Raw genomic sequence first — 22,258 nt, 5'->3', positions numbered from 1 at the left:
TTCCACATTCCTTTCTGGGTTTCCCCCATTTTCCACTCCAAGTTACAATCTCTTTTTAGCCCTGAATACCCCCAGCACCTGGAGTACACTAGAACCTCTGAGGCCTCCTGAACTCATGGGTCACTATAAATAGCAACAACATCAACTCTCCCATGACACACGTAAACACGCTATTCATAACATCCCATGGCATGATAAGATGGAATAATTATTGGAAGAGAATAACCAGTAGCAACATGAAATGAATACTATAAGAATTGCCAATTGGAGGGCACTCTGAGGTGACTTCAAGAGAACTGTATTTCAGAAGTCAAGGCTCTCTGAGATATTTATATAGTCAACTGGCTAAAGAAGACAGAAGTACCATGACACCATCCTTTCATGTCCATTGGCACCACAGGAATAAACAACCATTATTTGTATCACACGAAGCACAATCTTGTTGTGCCAACCCAGCACCACCCAAAACACAAGAGATCAAGTGTTCTCCTTCCCACAGAGCACTGCCTTCAGATTCCTGACTTGTTCTTAATCAGATTAATTTCACTGAGGAACACAAAGAGAGAAGCTACTGGCTTGCAGGGGTGCAGAACTGGGGATCCCACCTGTTGACTAAATTCAAGGGCACACTTAGTAAGCAGAGCCACTTGCTACTAGCAGTACCCCACATAAAAGAGCAGCTCAGTAGCTGTCACCTGTGTGCCCTGAAATTCTCTTTTCCTTGGTCCTTGCACCTGCCAACCAACATTCAGACTGGTGCCCCGCTGGCAAGTTGAGAGACTGAATTTAGGTTGACTCTTCCAAAGATGCTACTGGGAGTCAGGACCAAGCTGATGGCTAACATAAAGGAATAGCCAATGAGAATTTGTAGAAGACAAGTTTAGACAAGCTTAAAGAATAATAATTGTTGTTTATAAGAAATAATCTCTACAAAGTTTTAGCCTGAAACTTTTGGCATTATCTGCATGCAAGAGAGGGAAAAAGATGAGGTTGAAGAATGTATCCAAGGTAACTCAAAATATAATTACTGCTGACCATTATTGCTAACCAGATACCAGGCTCATTTGATATTCAGAATATACAATGAAATTCTATCACAATCCCCTTCTTACAGATGAGGAAGCTGAAGCATAAAACAACTGTTTCCAAGGCTATACTGCAAGTTTGAGCTAGGATTCTAACTCAAGTAAGCCACCTCTAAAATGTGCTCTTAACAGCCTGATAACTCTGCCTTTCCAGGTAAATCATATAGCAGGGGCCCCTTCAGAAAAGGCCAGTTACTTTTTAATATAAAACCTTTTGATCTCAGACCTAAAGATAAAGTGTATCCTCCTATTTCCATCAATAGAGATAAGAATGAGGTAGACAGTACAGTTCTTCTGTTCATGTTTCTTTAAACAGAGACAGCACTATCTCATTTCACACTCACCCTGAAGATTCCCTTCTGCTCTGCATAGTGATTCATTTTGGGTATATGTCAATGGCATATAGAAAAATTAAAGAAATCTTACTTTATGATGGCAGAGTGAAGGGTCTTGCCTAAAAGCATTTAAAACATCCAAAAAAAAGAAAGTAGAAATGTACTAAAAAGTATGAGGTCAGGTTGGGAGCGGGCATAGGGGTGTGCACTGGGAAAAAGGGAAGTCAAATGACAAAATACCAAATATTCTTGGCTCTTATGAAAAGCTACTCTGTTCATTTACCCGGAAGCCCCAAACAAAAGCAGCTGCCCATTTCTCTGTTTCAATTTCCTGAATATAACTGGATCACCAACTGGCAACCATTGTCCCAGGCTCACAGAACAATGTCCACTAGCATAAATCCATCAATTCTGGTACACATCCAAAGAACTAAATAATACCACAAGACTAAATGAGTGTCCGTGCACACCTAGCTAGCACCACATCGCTGCCACGCAGACCAGACCTGTGTTCGAGGGGCGGTTGGTAGCTCCCAGCACTGATGCCTGTTTAAGCTTGTCACAAAATGCATTACACAGCAGAACAACGTACTGAGCAGGATGTTCTGTCTGTAGCTGTGTCTCCTAACATTTCACACGTCTTCAGAGTTTTTGCAGTAACACAGTGGCCCCTGGTACCCCATACATACTCCAGGACACTAACAAAAAGAGAAGTGAAGAGGCCAAAACCATGGAGGGTGGGAAGCCACTCTGTGTTTCCAGATCCTATCAGCCAGGACCATCTTCCCACCCACTTTTCTGGGCAACCCTCAGATGATGGCAGCTGCTAACTTAGGGGGAAAAAAGTGCACAGTGGAGGAGGCAAAAGGATTATTTTTAAGAAAGAGCACAATCTAACTTTCTCTCCACCACCCACTCCACACCACCTCCTCATTCCCTTGTCTCTCCTGCCTGTTCTTCCAGTTCGCTTTTCTTCCCCAGCCTCTCCCTCCCGATTGCTCAGAGTACCACACTCTCACACACGTTTCCTTCTCTGTGTCTCCAGCTGGGACACGGGCTCTGCAGCCACACTGAGAATAGCAGCTGTGCAAGGACTTGAAGCTACTGCCGAACTCAGAGGACATGTGGCTAACTGGCTTCCTTCTCAAAACTCCCAATGTGGAAGGGACCAAACGCATATCCACCTTTTAGAAACTCTATCGACACCAGAATGCTGGAGAAAATCAAAAGCATCCTGTTCCAAGCTAAATGAACCTGTTAATTATGTTATCTCCCTGATGTGCTCAAATACTGCAAGTTATTTGGCTTATTTCTTCATAGGAATGTTCTTTATTATTCAATTCCATGCCTGTTGCACGAGGCTTCTGAGGCAGAGGTACCAGAGCTCTGTCTGGAATAGGAGCATTTGTGAAGTCAGTGATGGATCTCTGTGCTCTGTGGATCAATTTCTCCCATCACCTGTAAGTAACAAGTAATTGCATACACTTGGGAGTCTTCTACCCAGACCAAATTACCACTTTGGCAAAAGCTGAAATTATGAGGCATTTTCCAATATGGAATAATTGAAAGGATCAAATTTTACATGGCAAGAGAAAAAGGCAGAACAGGGAAGTAGAAAATGAAATGTGCAGTTTAAAAACAAGAAAACCAGCTGGACCTTCATCTAGAATATGGGAAATCTTTTTTTTCATGTGTGTGTGTCTGTGTATGTGTGTACCAGAGATTGAACTCAGGAGCACTCAACCACTGAGCCACATCCCCAGCCCTATTTCATATATTATTTAATGACAGGGTCTCACTGAGTTGCTTAGATCCTTGCTTTTGATGAGGCTGGCTTGGAACTTGTGATCCTCCTGCCTCAGCCTCCTGAGCCACTGGAATTATAGGCATAAGCCACCAACCTAGGCCTAACCACCAGCTAGAATGTGGGAAATCTTTAGACAAATAAAAGCAATATTTATGCCTCTCCAGGAATGCACTTATCCAAATTATCTTCAATGAACATGTATTAAGCAAATGCTAGGTTCCAGGCATTGTGCTAGGGGCCAGAGAGATCAATGAACAACAACAACAAAAAAAAAAAAACCTGATTCTTGCTCTCCCAGAGCTTCCAATCTAACACCAGCTCAAGGCAAAATTGTAGACTGATCAAAGTTGCAAGCTAAACCAGGTATTAGGAAGGAAGCAAATAAGGAGCTGAGAAAGAATAGTGCTAGGGAAACTGCACTGGATGGAGAAGTAAGGAAAGGCCTCTCTGAAGAACTAAAATTTTAAAACAGGAAGAAAAAGCTAATCAGGGTATGAATAGGGTGACCATTCCAGGGAGAGGGGCTTATAGGTGCAAAAAGGCCTGAGGTACAAAAGGTTTTAGCACCAAGGAACTAAAACATCAGTGCGACTGGATTAAAGTGAGTTAAGAGTGAATGGCTGCAATGCAGGACTGGAGAGAGACTGTGGACCAGTCTGCCCGACTGAGACTGTATTCTAAGGGCAATGGAAGTTTTCAGCAAACGAGCAGCATGACCTGGCTTACACCTCATCATGACCAATGTTGCCACTGCATGGAGAAAGACTCCAAAATTAAAGGCTGCTATAGATGTCTAAGCAAGATAAAACAATTCCTGAGCAGCAAAACTTTAAAGAAATAGACAAAAAGATTACATATGGGGGTGAAAGCAAGGAAAGTCAAAGATGACTCGCATCTAGTGACTATTTATATGACTTGCTTGTTTTGTTTTGCCTCAGAATAATATAAGCATCACACAATGCACTGCTGGCACATGTGGGAATCTTGTCTATAGGACAATAGGACATCATCTCCCTCCCTCTTTATCTGTGTCTGTGTGTGTGTACTGTACGTGTACACACACACACACCGTTTTATTTATATATATATATATATATATATATATATATATATATATACACACACACACACACACACACACACACACACAGACAGACACACACCCATATGTAACTCAAACATTCTAGATTCAAGAATAACAGACTGTATATATGGTTGTTCTTGAAAGACAATATGGAATATATTAGGTAGATACTTCACTAAGTGAGTTTTGTCCTAAGAATTTTATTATCACTTGGTGTCAGAACTAGTGGCTTCCCAAAAATCAAGATTACATTTCTTTTTACCTCTGGGTGAAGCAATTCTGACTTTCAAGTAGAACTGCACCAAGATAAACCAACTACTAATCTATCTAGTCTCCATGATAAGCATCAGAGAAAATAATGGCAATTTCTAAGAGAACCTTCATGTCAAAATGGATCACTCAGACCAAATATCTTAAAGGCATATTACAGTGTTACTTAATGGGCAACATGAAAAAAATAAACACAAAATGCAAACCTACAAACAATATCCTTAGGCTCAATGAACAATTTGTTCCTTAACAGCTGTGCCTCCACAGAACCCCTCAGAAACCTAGCATATAACATAAAGCAGCAACCCCCAGGAACTGTGAAGTGCCCTGCCTATTTCACATGCTGTACTCAAACTGGCCTTCAAATGCCACAGAGAGCAACAGTCTTCTGTGGTTGACAGATATTCAGACTCAGCTTTCTGATCTGTTCATTCCTAATTACCTATTGTCACTACTTCCTAAAAAGCTGGTACATAATTATCATCTTAAAATCCCTTGGCCCATATGTCTACGTGAATCTCCTTTTCAATATCAACAGAGATGATATACTCTTCTTCTTAAATTGCAGATAGATAGATGACTTACAAAAGAGAAAAACAGATCACAAGTGCATTGGGAAGAGTCCTCTGATATTGATTCAAGTCTCACCAAAAACAGACAGTAAAAAAAAAAAAAAAAAAAAAAAAACAAGCTGGAGTAATTTATTTAGAAGAGGGTATTATCTTTTGTTCCTCCAAAGTATTGACTGTGGGCTTTTTATATGCATTTCAAGGACTATGCTCAAAACTGACCCAATGGTTTTGGTTGCTACTTGAAGGATCCCTTCCAGAAAGACTTTCCCTTGGCATTCCAGTGGAAAGTTCCTAACTTTATTCCCCTGCCCTCTGTTACCTTCTAAGTCTCACATTTATTCCAACATCTTTTCTGTTTAGTGGTTCATCTCCAAATTCTCCTCCAAACTCCAATCTGTAATTCTTTGGCCCAATTGTATGACTTCTCTCACATGGTACTTCTCTAGATTCCTAAGCCACCTGCTCAGTTCCAGGGGTGATACTGTCAAAAATTCACAACACTGCACTTCACACCCTCTTTAATTTAACTCTATAAATTCACTTTTCAACACCCCTGAGTTGTTCATTCTAATTTGGCCTGTCATCACCTGCAACGACTGAACTCGATCTTTATCTATGCCACCCATAATGCATTTTATTACAGGGTCCGTATTTCTGCAACTGTAGCAAAGAGATGAAGAATGCACAGAGCTCTGCCAACAAGAAAAGCTGTCACTGTGTAACTCCTGTTGGGGAATCTCCCAAAATTGGCATGTGTTTCTGCTGCACATATTCATTCTCACTTCAGCCACAAGGCTATCCGTGCAGCCAAATATTCCCCACATTAAAAAAAAAAAAAAGCAACATAAACATATGCCTTAAACACACAGTTCACTCTATCACCAGAGTCTAGCGGTATGCTTTGACCTCCTGCTATTCTCTTCTTCATTACATTTTTACACAATGCATGACTTCTACTATGTTCAACATTTCAAGAGCTGTGTCATCTATGTTCTTCTCTGAGTGATAGGATGCTTCTCCACTATTCCTTTTCAAATCATTGACCTAGCCAACCATTTAGTTAAATGTCATCTACAGCTTTGACATTTGTAAAGATATAAATACACACACACACACACACACACACACATATGCATACACTCTCATCTTAACCTACTGTCTCAATGCAACCTATTTCTAAGCAGGTGTAATAAATCCAAAAAGTTATTTTAAGAGTTTACAGTCACTGTTGAACACCATCAGTAACAGTCTGCCCTATTTCACTTGTCCAAAATGTAGAATACACAACTATGCCTAAACTCTGTCAGATCTTTTTTGACCAACTCAGAATCTTCTAGATGACTTGCTAGATAAATCTACCAGCACAAGAAAAGCATCTCCAAAGACATTCACCTTTAGAGCAGACATTTTATTAGCTGCAGAACTCTAGACAGGGTCTTTCCCGAGGATGGGCAGGAAAGCAGAGGGAGGCACCAAGGCCCAAAGAGTACTCACTGAGAGGTTTTAGGATGCTGCTGCTGGATTCATCAGCGTTTTCCACATCTGATTTGTCAGAGTAGTTCTCAGAGATTCTCTCTTTTTCCTTCTTTTCTTTGTGCCCTGTCTTTCTCTTGTGACGTCTTCTTCTCCGGTAGCTCTTGGGCACATGGACCCCAATATAGATGGTATGGTGGCCTAAAGAAAGTACACAAACACTAGTCATTCTAAATCATATTCTCTGCTGCATACAAATCACACAAGATCCACAGGCCAGAGAAATGGTCTATGAACTCAATGTTACTATTCTATGTTTGACTAACTCAAACTGGAAAAACTGAATTTTTTCCCCATTTTTAGTTAGTCGCAGTGTGTGATTCAACCTGTTGAGTAGCATTAGAATTCTCTGAAGATGTGCTCCAGCTCTGTCCAGATAGATGGCTTTTGTTGAAGAAAACCAAAGAATACCCAACTAGAAATCAGGAATCCTTGATTCTGGCCATACCTCTGCCACACACTAGCTCTATGACCTTCAGCATGTTTCTTAACCACTGTGGGCCTCAAACTCATCATTTAGATAAGGAGAGGCTTGAACTGGGAACCCGTCGAGGCCTTTCTGGTTCTAACTTCCATGACACTATGATTATTTTGACTGGATGCTGGAAAAGAAGCTGTTGGGGCTGCAAAAATAAAGATCTAACTCCAAGTTCAAAAAGTCATCTTGCTGAGGATAAACTTTTACAGTATAAATTCTTTTTTTTTTCTTTTTTACCCAATCAGCAGAACAGAGACTTAGAATTGGGACAAACTGAGAAAAATAAGACATATTTGGAGAGAAGATTTTAGAAATACTCAAATGTTCACACTAGGAAACAGCTAAAATGAATGTCAGCTACAGTGCCATTCTCATTTTTCTTTTTTCGTTTCCAAAAGTTTCTAAAAACTGGTTGTTGCAATGATAAAAATAAACTCAGCCCAGCAAAAAATTGCCTTGAAGAGAAGGGCATGAGGAAAAAAGATTGTGAAGTGCTTTCAGTTCTCTAGATGGAAGGAGCTGCAAAACTGACAAGAGGTATTATTTTTATAAAATCTGATAAGACAAAAAAAAAGGGAACTCGAAGTTCCACATCTTTAAAAAAAAAAAGTTGGGAAACTTTTACTTTCACTTTATATATAGCATAACTTCTGAATGTGGGAATGATCATTTCAGAAGTGTGTACACACTTTTAACTGAAAATTATATTGGATTATCTCATCTGTGGGTTTCATTTCCCATTTCTGGAATTACTCCTTGATGACACTTTACAATGCCACAGATTATCTCACATACCACCATGTGCATGAAGTATTCCCATGTCAATTGCTGTGAACGGCTCTCCATGGTAACTCATCAAGCATATCTAAAAACACCATAATCCACGAGGCTATTCCATTCAATTGGCAAGGTCAAAAGAATTATGTGCTGTTTCAAGAAAGAGTCCAGCTAAGGGATGGAGAACCCTAAGGGAATGGGTCAGTGTTCAAAAGAAAATATGTGATACTTGGAATAATGAATTTGCAAGCAAGTCTCCATGAAACAGAGCCCCCACCCCAACACTCACAGAAACACAGCAACTTGCTACTATAAAGCACAGTGACATTCTCCCCACAGAATGTGTGCCAATGAGAAATGTATCATGTCTAACCATTTGTAAGCAAATTGTTCTCATGGGAAAGCTATATTATACTAGGAAGTAGGAAATGTCTCAGAAACAATGTGAATTAAAAAACAGTGTCAATTGTTTCCTGCACTCCAGTTACTGAGGGATTCCTGCAGCTTTATCTCAAGTCTCAACAATACAAGTAATCAAGCCAACCCATTTCTTCAGTAAATCAAACACTGAAAGTTGGGTTGCCTTCATTCAGGAATTAGGAAAACATTTACACACACACAAAAAAAATTAAGAGGTAGAAAATCTTTCTCAAAATTTATCTCATTAAATATTTTCTATACTTTATTAAATAATGGCAACCCAACAAAAAAATGGTAATTAAGTTACATTAGTCACATTGACATTATACATAAACACGTAACATATTTATCCAAATTCCTTGCTGTACATTTGATAGAGTCATTTACAAGGCAGTTTACAAGGGCTGACAAGATTTTAAGGTAAGAATTCCAACTATGAAGCACTGTTGTCAACCTAACAAAAGAGTCACCGGTGATTCAGAGTGAGCCTTCAATTCTGGAAAGGGATGTACCTTAGTGCTTGTGGTTCAGTTCACTTTGTCATCACAGGCACCCTCCCTGTGGCAGATTCACCTTGTTCCCATCTCCTCCTCCCACACTTTCCCTGAGAATATTAAGTAATCTCAGCAGATGTGATGCTGTACTCCAGAGAGTTATGGCACTATGGCACCTGGCTACCCAGTAGAGACAGGAGTTCCTTTCAAGAGATCCCAAATTTCAGGGTTTTTTTTTTTAATATTTATTTTTTTAGTTGTAGTTGGACACAATACCTTTATTTTATTTATTTATTTTATGTGGTGCTGAGAATTGAACCCAGAGCCTCGAATGTGCTAGGCGAGTGCCCTACCACTGAGCCACAATCCTGGCCCCAGGCATTTTTTTAATCAGTGTTATTGAAGTATAATTTAGAAACCATAAGATTCACTCATCTTAAGCATGTAATTCAATGATTTTAATATATTTACAGAGTTGTGCGACCAGCACCACAATCCAATTTTAGAATCTTTCTACCAGTCCAAAAAGATCCCTCATGGTCATCTTCAGTCATTCCCTATTCCCACTCCTAACCCATATGACCGTTCTTAGGCATTTTTTATACTCTCTAGTGATGGCCTCTATGAAGTCAGAATCCCCTACCTCACATGGATATAAACTTTTTATGGGTAACCTTACAGCATGGCAAAATCAAATATTCCCTGTGAGAAAGATAATTGACCTTCCAGGAATTTCCAGAGGAAATCATGAGACTGAGCTAAGATTCAAAATATGCAGCGTCTTCCTTCTCCTCCCATATATCATGGAACTAAAATTTCCTCTTCAATCTTGCACTCAAGCAGAGGAGAGGAACATGGTTCTGGGGTTAAAAAGACCTTTATATCAGTATGGAGATTCCTTAAGAGACTAAGAATGGAACAACCATACAACCCAGATACACCACACCTGAGTATTTAACCTTAAGAATTAAAGACAGCATACTCTAGTGATATATGCATATCCAAGTTTATGGCCACACAATTCACAACAGCCAAACAATGGAACTTGCCTGGGTGTCCATAAATGGATGAATGGATAAATAATATGTGGTAGATATGCACAATGGAGTTTTAGTCAGCCAAGAAAAAGAACTAAAGTATGATATTTGCAGGGAAATGGATACAACTTCAGAGCATATGTTAAATGAAATAAGCGAGACTCAAAAAGTCAAGGGTCATGTGTTTTCCCTCATATGTGGAAGCCAGAGGGGAAAAGCGGGGAAAGAAGGCAAGGGAATCTCATGAAAATATAAGATAGATCAGTAGAGTAGAGAAAGAGGCCAGGGGGAAGGAGGAGGGGAAGGGAAAGGGGAAGTCCTAGGAAATAAAATTAACCAAATTATGTTACATGCATGTACAAATATGTAACAATGAATCCCACTACTGTGTATAATTATAATGCACCAATAAGACAACCGGGCATGGTGGTGCACGCCTGTAATCCCAGCAACTCAGGAGGCTGAGATAGGAGGATGGCAATTTCAAAGTCAGTCTCAGCAATGGCAAGGTGCTTAGCAACTCAGTGAAACCCTGTCTCTAAATAAAATACAAAATAGGGCTGGGGTGTGGCTCAGAGGTTGAGTGCCCCTGAGTTCAATCCCTGGTACACCCCCACACAAACAAAAAAATGTGCCAATAAAAAACAATGTTATGAAAAGAAGATGTTTAGGAGCTCAGGGACAGTAAGCACCTCCTGCTTCATCAATTACTTTCTCAATTGCTCTCCACTCACATTTTTGCCCATGAGAGGAAAGAGCAAGACAGCCTTGCTTTGGTGGGTGGAGTAAAGTAGGCATGCTTTCTCAAAGTAATGACCAAATATTTAGTAAGCCGTATGTGCCAAATAACAAAAACACTAAAAGTAAAATGAGCAGAGATGGAAGCATTCTTACTGCCCCCACAGAATACCTGTCGTCTAAATAACAGGAGCAGCATTCCTGCCGAAGATGTACTCTTGTTGATGAGAATATCATAGGTGGATCTCAGTATTTATTTTCATTAAAGTAACTTTACCTGTCTCGGAGAAATGTCATGAAGATTAATGGCTATTTTTAAATTATAACTCAAAAAAATGACTGCAAGCTCTTAAGGGAACCACAAAGGTTGACGGTGTGGTATTGTTTTACATGTAAAAAAGAAAAGAAGCAACTTGACAGATAGGCTTTCTGATCCCATAGGAATCTGAAAAATAGTAAGATGCTCAAAGAATCAAGGATAGTTACTCTGCCTCTTGTAAGGAAATTTTTAGGCTTAAAAAAAAAAGAAAAGAAAGAAAAATCTCTGCTTAGAAATTTCAGGAAAAGCTGCTTCCAAAGATAATGAAAAAAGAAAGAGGAAAACTTTTTAAAAACAGCTATCACTCCTAAGGAAGACGTTATTGTTTAACATGTTATTAAAATAATGGTCTCATTATTGCTACTCAAACTATAAAGTAAAACCAGTGGAACCCACATCAGACAGCATTCATGCAGGTGTGCTGGCAAAGGGCATTCTGGCCTGCACTTGGCAGGAGACCCAACATCCTGCATTTAAATAAGTGCCCTACAAGCCTTTCTCTGACAGATGGTGTGAGTTCCCAATAAACTCGCAATGCCTCAGAAGTGTCTCACAATCCACACCACAGCCAGTACTACAGTGGAAAAAAAAAAAGTGGCTTTCCTGGTTATCTCTGACTGTCAGAAATAATCACTACATGATTCCCGCTTCTTCTCATCTTTACCTGCTCCACCCTAGTTATAAGTAGGAAGCACTGTAAAGCCATCATATCCAATTCTCCAGATTCCTGAAATATGTCTAATCTGAGTATATACCTCCAAAAGCTGATACAATGTTTTCTGGCAAACAGAAAACTCTTAACACTTAGTGACCCTGTAGCCATCCAAGTTAAGGTGGTTTTTCTCAAATTTACCCATTTTGCTACCAAGGATGATTTAGAACTTGGAAGAATTGAATCCCTGGAGGCAAAAACTTAAAAATTCACCAGTCAACTTAAAAATTCTATAGATGACTTGGCGGCTGACAACAAGTCTCTTTATGCAGGATGGATCCATGAGCTCCTTTCTGGTAAACATGTTGCTGTGTTCACTGTACATACAGAATACAGCAACCATCTAAGAAATGCTTGTGAGCATGCCAGGAACTACTCCATGTTCTGTATCTCTCACTTCATGCCATCATGCTATCATCCCCTCTGTACAGCTGCAGGAAGCAAGACTGGAGAAAATCAAGGCTGTTGCCACTAGCTAACCAAGTGTCTTCTCCATAAAACCCCACAGGAGAAATACTCTCAGGTGTTAGTAACAAGCAGAGCTCCGTATCTCATCACCATTTTGACAGGATTTTTTGGTAATTCATTTGACATTTATACTATAAATCTTGTAACTGTTTGTTTCCTTCCTCATGTTTACTGCTAGAAAGGGAAGAGACAAACATCAGGCTAACTTCAGTGGGTATATAGTTTTATGACATGAATTTTACACACTAATCTCCCTCTTCCAATTTTTCAACTATAATTTTCACTTCACTCTAGGCCTTTTTGAAAAAAGACAGCTAGAAAAACTTTTTAACTTGAGATTTCAGAACTATGTTCTAGCTAAAGGATCACAAAAGGACAGGTAAAATGTTTGCCCAGAAATCTACCTTTCCCCACCTCCAGCCATCCCCATCTTCTCTCCCCCGCCTCCCACATACATCTCTAATTAAACACTGAGAGATGGGCTGGGGATGTGGCTCAAGCGGTAACGCGCTCGCCTGGCATGCGTGCGGCCCGGGTTCGATCCTCAGCACCACATACCAACAAAGATGTTGTGTCCGCCGAGAACTAAAAAATAAATATTAAACACTGAGGGATGTTCCAAATGTGGTCTTTATCTACATTATTGTTCCTTCTATAATAAACTGGATTTCTATTTCTCTCCAGTTCAAAACAAAGATTCCTCAAGACATGTCACTTCACATCATTCTTTCAGAACTAATCTGCAATATTCCTAAAATATAAGATAAACACTAAATTTCCCTGGTATATTTAGCATAACTTGGATTTATGCCATGATGCCTAAAATGCATTATAGATATTGCCAAGAGGAACAGAGAGGAACCAGAACTAGAGATTTGCTATTATTTTTAATTATTGAAACAAAAATGAAAGAGTTAGTTAGCAGAGATCCTAGAAGATAGAACATAAAAAGATGCTGCAAAGACTTACTACCTAGACCAGAAAGCTCAGTTAGAATACATGCATAAGGGGCTGGGGATGTGGCTCAAGCGGTAGCGCGCTCGCCTGGCATGTGTGCGGCCCAGGTTCGATCCTCAGCACCACATACAAAGAAAGATGTTGTGTCCACAGAAAACTAAAAAATAAATATTAAAAAATTCTCTCAAAAAAAAAAAAGTACATGCATAAGAACCTAGAATTGGGCCGGGGTTATAGCTCAGTAATAGAGCACTTGCCTCACATGTGTGAGGCCCTGGGTTCAATTCTCAGCACCACATAAAAATAAATAAAAAGATATTTTTTAAAAAAAGAACCTAGACTATAACATCAAGTCCAGACACCATGTAGGTTGTGTGTTTGGCACTTTATATAATAATAGACCAATATGTAGGCCAATATATATAATTCTAAATATTAAATAATGAAATAGAAATAATTGGTTAGTTTATTATTTACAAACCCCTAAGAGTGTCCATCAGCAGCTATGATAAGATATAATCAAAGCTGCATTGATAATTTTATGGGGCATAAATACCAGCTCATGAAAAGAAAACTGCCTTCAAAAGGCATGGTGTAATTTTGCAGTTAACAGGGGGTAAGCCAGTCCATTATGAAACATGTATATGAGGGTCCTTACTTTAAATACATACTATTGCTCAGGACAAGGGATGGCTTCTATTTTTATATTTTGGATAAGGGCCACTTTCTACATAGAAAAAAAAATAATGCATATGATTATTGATAGATAATTACATATTATATATTTTGGTTTATTTATAGATCATTTCAAATACTGATGAGTAATTTATTTTAATTTCAATGCTATCAACTACACTTATTGTCAGGCATGCAAGCAAATAAATAATAAAAGTCAACTTAAAAAAAAAAACAAAAAACTTTTCTTCCCACTGAACTGCATGGTAATTTTGTACACTGAAACCCTCCCAGAAATCCTCAAGGCACCTGAGGTTCCACAAGCAAAACTGATAAAAATCTCAACTTGTTACCTGGTATTTACTGAGCACAGCACTTTTAATATGTAATATTTGATGATGCTGATGACAATCTCTAGGCAAGGACAAACAGCTGCAGAGAAAACCTCTCAAGGGGGAGGCCAGCTTGGGGTGGGGTTAGACTCCTGTCATTTAGCTCAGAAAACGTGTGTATTTGCCTTTCAAGTGTTTATTTTAGCAAAAGAGTTCTAATCATACTCTTCAGGTAAAGGTGAGAGCCCCACAACCACATACTAAGATGGTTTCCGTTGCAGTTTCCATTATTAATGGTTGAAACATAATTCCATTATGTATGGCGAACATAAATTATTTAAAAATAAGTTACCGAAAAACAAGAATCCCCACTTAAAGGTACTTTAGGAACCTGCTCTAATTAATAAACAGAACTGAAAAGCAGCTTACCCTATAAAACTGCAGTTCCTGAAGTCTTTGTAATGTAAAAAGTTCATTCTCCAAGTAATTTTAATTTTGCTCTAGCAAAATCTTTTATGTCCCTATCTATAAATATAAAAATACATCTGTACCTATATACTTATATCTGCATAGAGAGCTAGATATAATTTTCATAAACAATCTGAATGAAAAGTACCTCTTTCTGTGTCTGGTACACAAAGGTGCTCCATAAATGTTGATTCCATTTCTTCCTTCCTTTGCTAAGGGAAAGTCAAAGAGCACTATTTTTCCTTTTTTCCACCCACCACAAGCTCTGGTGATAACTTGTGAACTTAGTACTCCAGAATGTTCACTCTGAGCAGGACAAAACCACATTTTAACTTGTCCCTTAGTTGGCTATTTTAGCCACTGTACAGAGTTTAACCATTCAACAGAAGGAACACCTTCCATAACCTCAATTTCCCCTCAACCCCACCCAGAAGCAAGTGCCTGGCAATCCCCAAGAAAAGCTTTGGGCAGTTTCTCAGAGCTCTCACACAGTCCTATATCCAGAAACCAGGTTTGTTGGTCCTGTATTTTGACTGAAACCAGGTTTGTTAGTCCTTTAACTTGACTGATGAGAACACAGTAGGGCCAAAAGACCTGGAAAGGCCAGGTTAAGCGGGACAGCAGAAAGAGGGAACAGGAGCCATCCAATAGGAAGAAGGAACCCTCCACTTACACTCACACCCCAGAGCCCCAAAACAGTAGCTGAATTTTAATGTGAAGTACATATGCAGACAAAATTTACCTGTGCACCAAATACAGAAAACTAACAGTTTCCATTCATTTTTCTTGTGGTCAACATTTGCACAAATAAATGGGAAATAGAGTTGGAAGACACAAAACAATGGTTAATCCAATGGTCATTGATAACTGGATTTGCAATTGCAGCCCTAGAGTCCACTTAGACACACAAATGCACACATTCATACTCTCATTCCACACACATTGTCCATTTCTGAACCTTTATGGCTTCTCTTTTTGCAGTGGACTAAACCCTGGCTGGGCAATAGGAAGAATAGTCTTTAGTTGCTATAGACAAATAATCCATAATATAGTTAATGCACTCATGGGTAATCACATATAAAATATCTAATGTTAGTCCATATAATTCTCTCCCCTCACATTCTGTATGTAGGTAAATGAGATGCAGATAATGCTATGGGGCTGAAGCAGTCACCAAAAACTAGGGGAAATGCTGCAAGAGACATGTTAATCTTATTAAGACCAATCCCAAGATCTTCATGCCTAAAGTTTTCTACCTATACCCAGAAAAAAGGGGGACTACATTCACCTACACAGCAGTACATAATCATACTTTTAGAGTTGAAATGATGAATTCTCTTCATTTTCACCCTGTTTACTTTCCAGTGAACCAACTAAAGCCAAATAACCAGTTAATGACATACAGAGACAAAGAGTATTCTTGGTGCTCCTAAAAATATCACCCTTCCTTCCCACTTTCCCACTACCATGGTATCAATTTCACACTCACCCCTCCAACCTCCATTGTCTGCAAAAGTAGTCAAATAATAATAACAACAATAATAAATTTTCTTCAAGGTAGTAATTACCTAGTAGGGAAAAAGAAAGCTCAGTGATTCTCTGGAAATGTTTGTGTCCTATATCCCATGATGACAGGCTTGAATCCACATGAAGATGGTCTGATGGAGACATCTGTCTTCCCACTTATTACCTGGAGTCATTCAAATGATGGCCAATCAGATTGTGTGGTCATTCTCTCACCTTTCCAAAAGCCCTTCCAACACCTTTTGTTCTTCTCCTTTCAGTTCCTTCCACCTCCTAATCTTTCCATTGCATCTTCTCGTTCTCATTCATGTCCACGTCTAAATTCCTTTCACTCCACAGAGAGTACAGACCTCAAGTACACTCTTTGGGAATAAGCACCGCCCCAGGAAAGCCCTTGTCCTAGTTACTACATCTGCTACCAGTGTTACCTGGATCAAATCCCTTTTAGCTTCTCCAGGCTCATCTATCCATCTGTAAGGAAGAACATTAAACTAGATTTTCTCTAAGATCCTTTCTAGTTCTAAAAATTCTATAATAAGTCCAAACATTTTAACTGGTCAGATATAATGAGGCACATAGAAGGAAAGGCTAAAAGTTTTCTACCATCATCTCAAAAGTCTCTTCCAACTTCTCATAATGATAATTTTTATCTTGGGCACTCTTTAACTCACTCAAATTGACTCCCATCTCACCATGCCACTTGCATTGCTAAGAAAGACCACCAATCTCACCTTCTACCAAATCCAAGGGCTCCTATTTGGTACTCATCTTACCTGACTTCCCAGCAGCTTTCAGCATTGTTGGTCCCTAGATCCTTTGTAAAAGCTCTCTTCCTTTGGCCTCGGATACTTCACCCTCTTCCCAGTTTTCCATCTATTTCTATGTCTGCTCCTTAGTCTCTAAATGTTGGCACTTGCGGTCCAGTCCTCTTTTCATTCTGTTCTCTCACCCTGGATAATGTCACCCACTCCTATGACTATAAATGTAGCTATGTGCCTAGGACTCAGATTTCCATCCCCATCCCTGGCCTGTCTTTTCAGCTCCAGCCTGTATAGCCAATTACCTACTCCATCGTCCTATCTGGATATCATGACTTCAGACAGAACATATTTAAAAGGCTGAACTCCTATCATCCTCCACCGCTCTTCCTCCAGTGTTCCTCTTACAAAATGTTAGATGATCTCCCAAATTTCTCAGAGCAGAAATCCAGAAAAAGCCATTCCCATCCATTGCCCATCCACCCATCTGTAAATCCAAGTGATTCAACCCATTTTTCTCCATCTCTTTCGTCTCTACATTTGTCCTACACAAAATCATCTCAGTTGAATCTTGGCAATGGTCTCCTCAATTTTAACATTGCTTCCTAGGATGTTCTCTCTATCCAGCAGTCAAAGAAATCTTTCTTAGGAACACAAATTTTGTCTTGTCATTTCTTTGCTTAAAAACCCTGTAAGCAATTGTTTTCCAATTGTGCTCAATATAATCCTAAATCTTTAGCATGATTAAAGGCCACAAGTCATCTAGGACAAACCCACTCCAGGCCACTCTCTCTCTGTTCATGTGACTCAGCCACATTAACCTTTCTGTTTCTCCAATGGGCCTATCTCCTTCTCAACTCTGGGTCTTCACATGTGTGCCAAGAATGCATCCCTCATTATTCTTCTAATTCCTGTTCATCCTTTAGGTCTCAATTTAATATTACTCTAAGGAAGATATATTTCCTCTCATGTAAATTCACCCACATACATGATACAATCTCTAAATTGTCTTATCAACTAAGTTTATGTCCTTACATAATGGCTGGCTTGTTTGGCTGAATATTAGTTGTGGCCCTAATTGGAATATATTTTTTACATTCAATGATACATGTAAGCCCCATTTTTAAAAAAAAAAAAACATATTAGAGCTTAATCATGCAACTTTTCTTGCCATTTTGATAACCTTAAAAGAAAAAAAAATCATCTAACAGTTAGATTAAGTTTATACAAGTCAGTAAAAGTGATCAACAAATTTGTTGATTACCAGATATCAATACTTCAGCTTTAGTCTGAAAGTGTTCTGCAGTCACAGCAACCACTGGTGAGACATGGATGAATTATATCCAGATAGATAATATCCAAAGTCCCACAGGATTCATCCTGGGGAATTCAATGTCTTTACTTATATTCGTAGCAATACTAGAAGATGGAGGTGTAAGTGCTATTTCTCTGTGCACATGCACACACACACACACACACACACACACACACACACACACACAAGCCCAGATTCAGAAGTTAATTGCAAAGTTATTGCAAATATCAAAGTATTTTTCAGGTATCACCCAAGAATTCATAGAGCATCTCTAGTAGGAGCATAATGAAATAGACTATTAACTGCACCTTGCACAAAGTAACCATAACCAGAGGAGGAGGACTTGCCTCATGTCACCCAGAAAGACAATGGCAGAGCCAGGAATAGAAATAGGTCCTGAGACTCTTGTTACACCACCATGTTCTCTAAGTCACAGGACAGCCTGAATAAAAAGCAAGTGAAACCTGAACAATCAGATACTGATCTAATTTGCCAAATACATGCATCTATTGGATTCAATTACGAGCTTTCATTCTAAATCAAAGATATTTTCTTTATTTTGCAGTAAAGATAGAATTTCTTGTTGAAAATTTAATCAACTGGGGGTTTGGGTGATGACTTAACCAATTTATAAATACATAATTCTGGCCCTTAACACTGATTTATTGGCCAATATCACTAAAATCCAAAACTTATTTTATTTTCAGGAGTTCTGGCCTGGTAAAAGTTATTGAGCATCCCACTATAAAAATATTCATTAAAATAATATCTGACAAAGCTTAAGCAAAGTCTGTTCTCCTTTCAAAATCAAAAGATAGGTGAGCATATTGGATACTGCACTTAGGAAAGCTGCCTTCTGATTCTAACTCTACGGAAAGGTAAAAACAATTAACCTGATTTAAAAGCTTTTTCAGCTATTCAAAGAAAGGAATTATTTAAGTCACCTATACTGCTGATTCAATGGATGTCACTCATCACCCTCACTACCTTCACCTTTCATCCCACCTGGCAATCAGCAGCCTCAGAGATACAATGTTCAGAACCTCCCATGAACCCCTGGCACAGCAGGCTCTCACCTCAAACCTCACTATCAGCCAAAAAAGTAAGATAAAAAAATAAAATAAAATAAAAGCTCACTACAGCAACAAGAGGGCCTTAGCTGATCTTTATTCTGTTCTCACTCTGCTCACCCTCATCAGGCCCAATTTTCAATTCCCCCCAATGACTGTGAATTTTGTGATGATAGAAATGGGGAGATATTTAGCTCAGACTAGAATATATAGAATTATTTCTATACTGTTGCATAATCCCATTTAATTGGCACTTAAATTACATAATACCCAGTAGGGAACAGAATTATTCTAGTCTATGCTGCAGAGGGGGTAAAATGTGCATGTTTATAGACATACACATGTATTAGACTCCTCTATCCTTACCAATGGTACAACATTACACACTTGAATCTGTTTTGCAGAAGAAATAATACTGCAGCCTTTGTTAGACAGTGAGCCAGCATTTGTATTTCACCCTGTACACAATCACACCTTAATAGACCTCTTCCTGGGAAAGGAGACTATTTAACAAATTAAGGGCAACAGATATATCAGAGCAACCTAACCATGAAAATTATATCTTATATCCAAGCGTACAGAGAATCAGACTGCACTTGAAGAGAAGCAGACAATAGTCCCTGGGAAATTTCACTTGACCATTCTGACTTGACCTTTCCAATTCAGGAAGCAGTAGGTAAGCATGATTAGGAAGGTAAAGGATAGTTATTGAGAGAAATGAATTAAGCAAGTTGAAAGAAAGAAAGAAAAAATTATTTAAGCCAATTAGAATTTTTTAGATTAGTAATAATCAATGAAAATCATGGACAAATCTGTCTCAATCAGAAAGAGTAAAGAATGGTTGAAGAATGGTATAGTACAAAGTATTCCTACTCCTAACACCAAGTACAGAAGAAACACTGGTTTTGGTAATTATCAAGAGTTCTATGGTGAGTGGCATGTTCCACTGCTCCCATTTTACAAAGAGAAAGAGACCCAAAATCTAAGCTATAACTTGCTTCCTTCATTTATGCAACGATTCATCCAGAGTAAAGCTTTAAACTTTTATTTCTCATACCAATGCTTAGCCATTTTGCTTCAACAACACATGAATAAAACAAATGGTAGACACTTCCAAAAGTAAATATAAAACAATATGTCTCACTAGTCTGACCAGATAAGAAGCTTCTAAAAAGAAACTCAACCTACAGATAAAATTTTTGCAAATGCATCATTTCAGAATTTCTGGATCCCTGTAAAACACAATCCAAGTATCATGTTCAATTTGTTATGGCTTATTGCCATAAAAGAATGTTGACACTTAGGACAGAAAGTGGCTTCAGGAGGGCTTTAGACCCACTGTATTAACAGAGAATTCTCTGCAATTAGAAAACTCTGGGAAGTGATGATGTCTAGTTCCCGTTTCAAAAACCCATAGAACTGTCATCAGATTTCCTTAAAGGGAAAGAAATCTATATATACATATTTAACTTCACTGACGCAGCAGAAGGTGTCAGGCAGCTACAGAGCTAAGTGCTGCAGCCTTGAGGACCTCTGGCTAGCATTCAGCTTAGGCCGCAAGGAAAAAGAAACAGGGAGCTGGGAAAGGTCTGTAAGGACTCAAGCTGCTCTGGGAAAACCAAGTTGCCACTCAAATACCAACCTTTAAACACCTCACTGGGTTTCTTTTAAAGTTTTCCAGTGTGTGGATGCATTGTTTCTTTTAAGAAGGCTTTTCCTTCTGCAGTATTTGCCCAAGTGTTTCCTCTGTACACACTGTTTCTGAGCAATTAGAGTGAACGGCAGAGAAGAGGTCAGCAAAATGCAACCGGACACTTATATCCACAGCTCAGAATAGCCCCAACCCCAAGTCGGCCCCTCCCTTCCCATCCGATAGGTTTTCATTCGCTCCTTCTCAGCAATTACATTTTGGACCATTGTAATTATTAACAAATGCCTACCAAGGCCCCACTTTTCCTTTAGAATACTACCTCCAATGCAAAAGAGTAGATCATCCTAAAACCCTTAAACAAAAAAATAGGTTTAAGTCATTATGATTTCATATCAGTTAAATGTTGACCTCCAAAAAGACAAAAGCCACCATTTCATCTTTTTAGTCTCTCTCTTCAAAAGCTAGAGCAGAAGGGCTGGGGCTGGGGCTCAGTGGCAGAGCGCTTGCCTAGCCTGTGTGAGGCACTGGGTTCAATCCTGAGCACCGAATTTAAAAAATAAATAAATAAATAAATAAATAAGCGAGTAAACACATGCTGTCCATAAAATGGGTTTGGGAGGGAGAGCAAGGGAGGAAGATTACCTCTAGATAGGGAATAGGGGTGGGAGGGAAAGGGGAGAATGGGAATAGCAACGATAGTGGAAGGAGACGGTCATCATTGCACAAAATTCATGTATGAAGATGTGAATTTGGTGTCAACATACCTTATATACAAACAGAGATTTGATAAATTGTGGTATAAAGGTGTATTAAGAATTGCAATGCAAAAAAATTATAAACGTGATGTACTCCTCTATTGGTTTTTTTTTAATTATTTTTTATTGGTTGTTCACAACATTACAAAGCTCTTGACATATCATATTTCATACATTAGATTCAAGTGGGTTATGAACTCCCATTTTTACCCCAAATACAGATTGCAGAATCACATCAGTTACACATCCACATTTTTACATAATGCCATATTAGTAATTGTTGTATTCTGCTACCTTTCCTATCCTCTACTATCCCCCCTCCCCTCCCCTCCCATCTTCTCTCTCTACCCCATCTCACAATCCTCTATTGTGATGTATGTAAGAAATTTTAAAAAAAGCTAGAGCAGAACAACAAAAGAGGATAAAGCAGTGGTGTCTTCAGAGTTTCTTTTTCTTATCAATATAAATATATAATGATAATGATCTTTGTGAAATCAAACAGAAGTAATACCAAGGATAAGATCATTAGAGACTATATCATCATCTCCTTTGATAAAAATACTAAGAGAACTAAGTTTCTAACTAAAAACTTAAAGATTTAAGAGGATTATATAAATTCTAGAT

At 38.7% G+C, this 22,258-nt stretch overlaps 1 protein-coding gene across 1 annotated transcript in view; it reads right to left on the bottom strand.

Moving 5' to 3' along the window:
* The window catches only part of LOC308631641 (electrogenic sodium bicarbonate cotransporter 1-like), a gene marked incomplete at both ends in the record, with an annotated part of 236,068 nt that overhangs the window by 173,948 nt on the left and 39,862 nt on the right, over window positions 1-22,258 (bottom strand). Inside the window, 1 exon segment of the mRNA XM_081263022.1 lies at window positions 6,648-6,827. Coding sequence (XP_081119148.1) covers window positions 6,648-6,827 — 180 coding nt within the window.

The sequence above is a fragment of the Spermophilus citellus genome, assembly GCF_964194105.1.
Source record: "Spermophilus citellus genome assembly, chromosome: 12".
Taxonomy (NCBI): domain Eukaryota; kingdom Metazoa; phylum Chordata; class Mammalia; order Rodentia; family Sciuridae; genus Spermophilus; species Spermophilus citellus.
The sequence above is the reverse complement of the archived record's forward strand: the minus strand, read 5'-3'. Positions and strand labels throughout refer to the sequence as shown.